Raw genomic sequence first — 2,249 nt, forward strand, 5'->3', positions numbered from 1 at the left:
TGTGCAGCTGGTTCTGATTTTGTCGCTTGTTCTGTATTTGCAGCCTCTCCTAAGATATATCTTGAGCTTGGTATATAATAGGACGAACAAATTTATTGATTCTCGTGTAAAGCTTGTTTCGAGAGTTACATGCAATGGACCATCCCAGGCATCATTGTCATGCAGTGCTGGTTAGTGCCGCACGGAAGAGTCTCCCACGAGCCATGGTTGCAGTGCAGGAGCACCCTATCATTGCCTGGCTTGCACTGAATTTCGTTGCCCTGGCAAGCATGGGCAGCAGCAGCGAAAGCAAAGACGGAGGCAATGAGGGTCTTGATTGAGAAAAGCATAGAAAAATATAGAAGCAGTGTGGAAGTAGCGTAGAAGTAGTGTGGAAAGAAAAGCAGCTTGCTATGAGCAGATAAGCCAATGCGCGCTGAGGGATCCCTACTTATACCCCTTCCATGGCAACTCCAGTATTCGGGCATTTTTCCATCAAGGGCCCCTGTACTGAGAGCAGATGTAACGGCCATTGAGTATTCAGCACATGCAAATGCATTTGGCCTAATACCCCCCAAACACCTGAGTCGTGAGAATTGGGGATCAACCCAGCAAATATGGCAGTGATCCTCGTCCCTCCCTCTTGTGAAGTACCACTGCTTTCTAAACCTCGTGGGCTTTTATATATGGTGCTAGCTACTGGCTGCTGGCTGCTTAACACTCTTACAATGTGGAGTATCTATGATGTGGGCAATATCCAGACGAGTGGTGGCATGATTGGATTTAATTAGATGTATGCACAGACGACGATTGGTATGTAGACGCTGTCAATTCTTGCATAGCGTGATCACTGCCTGGTGAGAGACAGGTATCGCGCATCTAGTCCCACTTCTCATAGCGGCCCCAGCATGTACTTCTTTCTACAGCAATATGTATAAGCTATTCCAAAGCAGACCAGCTCTGAAGAGGGTATCGGTATATTCTATTACGACTGCTGCCTCGAGATGAGTATCGGATTGGAGACAAGAAATTGTGCATGTTCCAGCCAATGGCCTGTGTGTGCATCCTATGGAGAGAACTCCATCAAGTACTTTCACACTGAACCAGTCATTGAGCTCCACAAGGAGCCATGTGAAGAATCTACTTTCAGTTCTACATCTAGAAACTCCGGTGAGGTCTCTTTTGGCGACTGAATTGTCAGTTTCTCCACAAACATCAGTCTTATTTGTGAGCCAAACAAGTATAATAGCAGGGTAGCCATTGAAACGCCAAACACCCACAGGTCGGATGATGTTCAGGCTGTGCTTGAGGTGTCTGGCCTTTTTGAGCTTTGTCTTCCGCGACTACACACCATCAACACAAGCATATTCAGCGGACTGTACAGTGACCTGTCGGCTGAAATTATGAAGCTCCCCAGTGCTATTGACCACATCATATGCAGGCATCTATACATTGACGATGTGCAGACATACTATCTGCAGTCGCACATCCCCAGACTCGATTACGACCCGCATGAGGCATTTGCACAAAGGCTACCTGGTCTACGTGGATTTCTATCCTAAGATGTTCTGGTAAACGACATGGCATGGACCCCATTTCAATATCAGAGATCTCTTTGTATTGAATACAAGGGGTGTCCAATTGACGATCTACTGTCCAAGGTGAACATGGACGCGGTCCAGAAGTTGGCGTTGGCGGGATTCGTTATTAGCTGCTTGTATTCATTATTCTGTGGCCGGTATGAGCAAGAGGCTCACCTTCCGCATCTGTTGGAGCTGAGAATAGAGCGAGCTGACTGGGATGATGTAGTGGTGGCGCCAGAGAATACCTAATACATAGTGGTTAGGTGTCCTATGATGCTAAGGGTGGTCACAGATGCTGGGTAGCTCCTGGCATATAATCTAGTGAAGCAACTGTATCCTGGACTGGCGATGTACGATCTCACCGACACTGGAACCTTGGTTGAGTACCGTAAAGGTCGTTTGTGATTTGCTTGATACCGTGACGGAACCATCCGACCCCGCTAGCTCCTTGGTCCCTCTCCTGATCAATCGCCCGATCTGAACACTAAAGTCTCTGTCACTGGTCCCGTTTTAAACCGTTTATTCAAATTTCGCCAGTGACAAACCAGTTCTCTTTCATTACGATAGAGCCTTCGCTACTTCAAGGATAAAATTTAAGTTTGTGTAGCGCGCTCTACATTTTATACCTGCGAGGCGCGCAGGGCTTGCTCAAAATCGTCCTTAATGTCATCGATGTGCTCAAGGCCG

General features: G+C 47.2%; 1 protein-coding gene across 1 annotated transcript; it reads left to right on the top strand.

The window, feature by feature from the left end:
* Positions 1-1,400: 1,400 nt before the first annotated feature.
* DL89DRAFT_147878 (uncharacterized protein) lies at positions 1,401-1,846 on the top strand. Its single transcript, XM_040883498.1, has one exon. The coding sequence runs from the start codon at positions 1,560-1,562 to the stop codon at positions 1,809-1,811; it is 252 nt and encodes an 83-aa protein (XP_040739416.1). The 5' UTR covers positions 1,401-1,559; the 3' UTR covers positions 1,812-1,846.
* The last annotated feature ends 403 nt before the right edge of the window (positions 1,847-2,249 follow it).

This window comes from Linderina pennispora (genome assembly GCF_002104995.1).
Source record: "Linderina pennispora strain ATCC 12442 chromosome Unknown DL89scaffold_56, whole genome shotgun sequence".
Classification (NCBI taxonomy): domain Eukaryota; kingdom Fungi; phylum Kickxellomycota; class Kickxellomycetes; order Kickxellales; family Kickxellaceae; genus Linderina; species Linderina pennispora.

What these genes read in the sequence shown, in the direction of transcription:
- DL89DRAFT_147878 (XM_040883498.1), top strand. Translation starts at nt 1,560, where the DNA reads ATGGCATGGACCCCATTTCAATATCAGAGATCTCTTTGTATTGAATAC.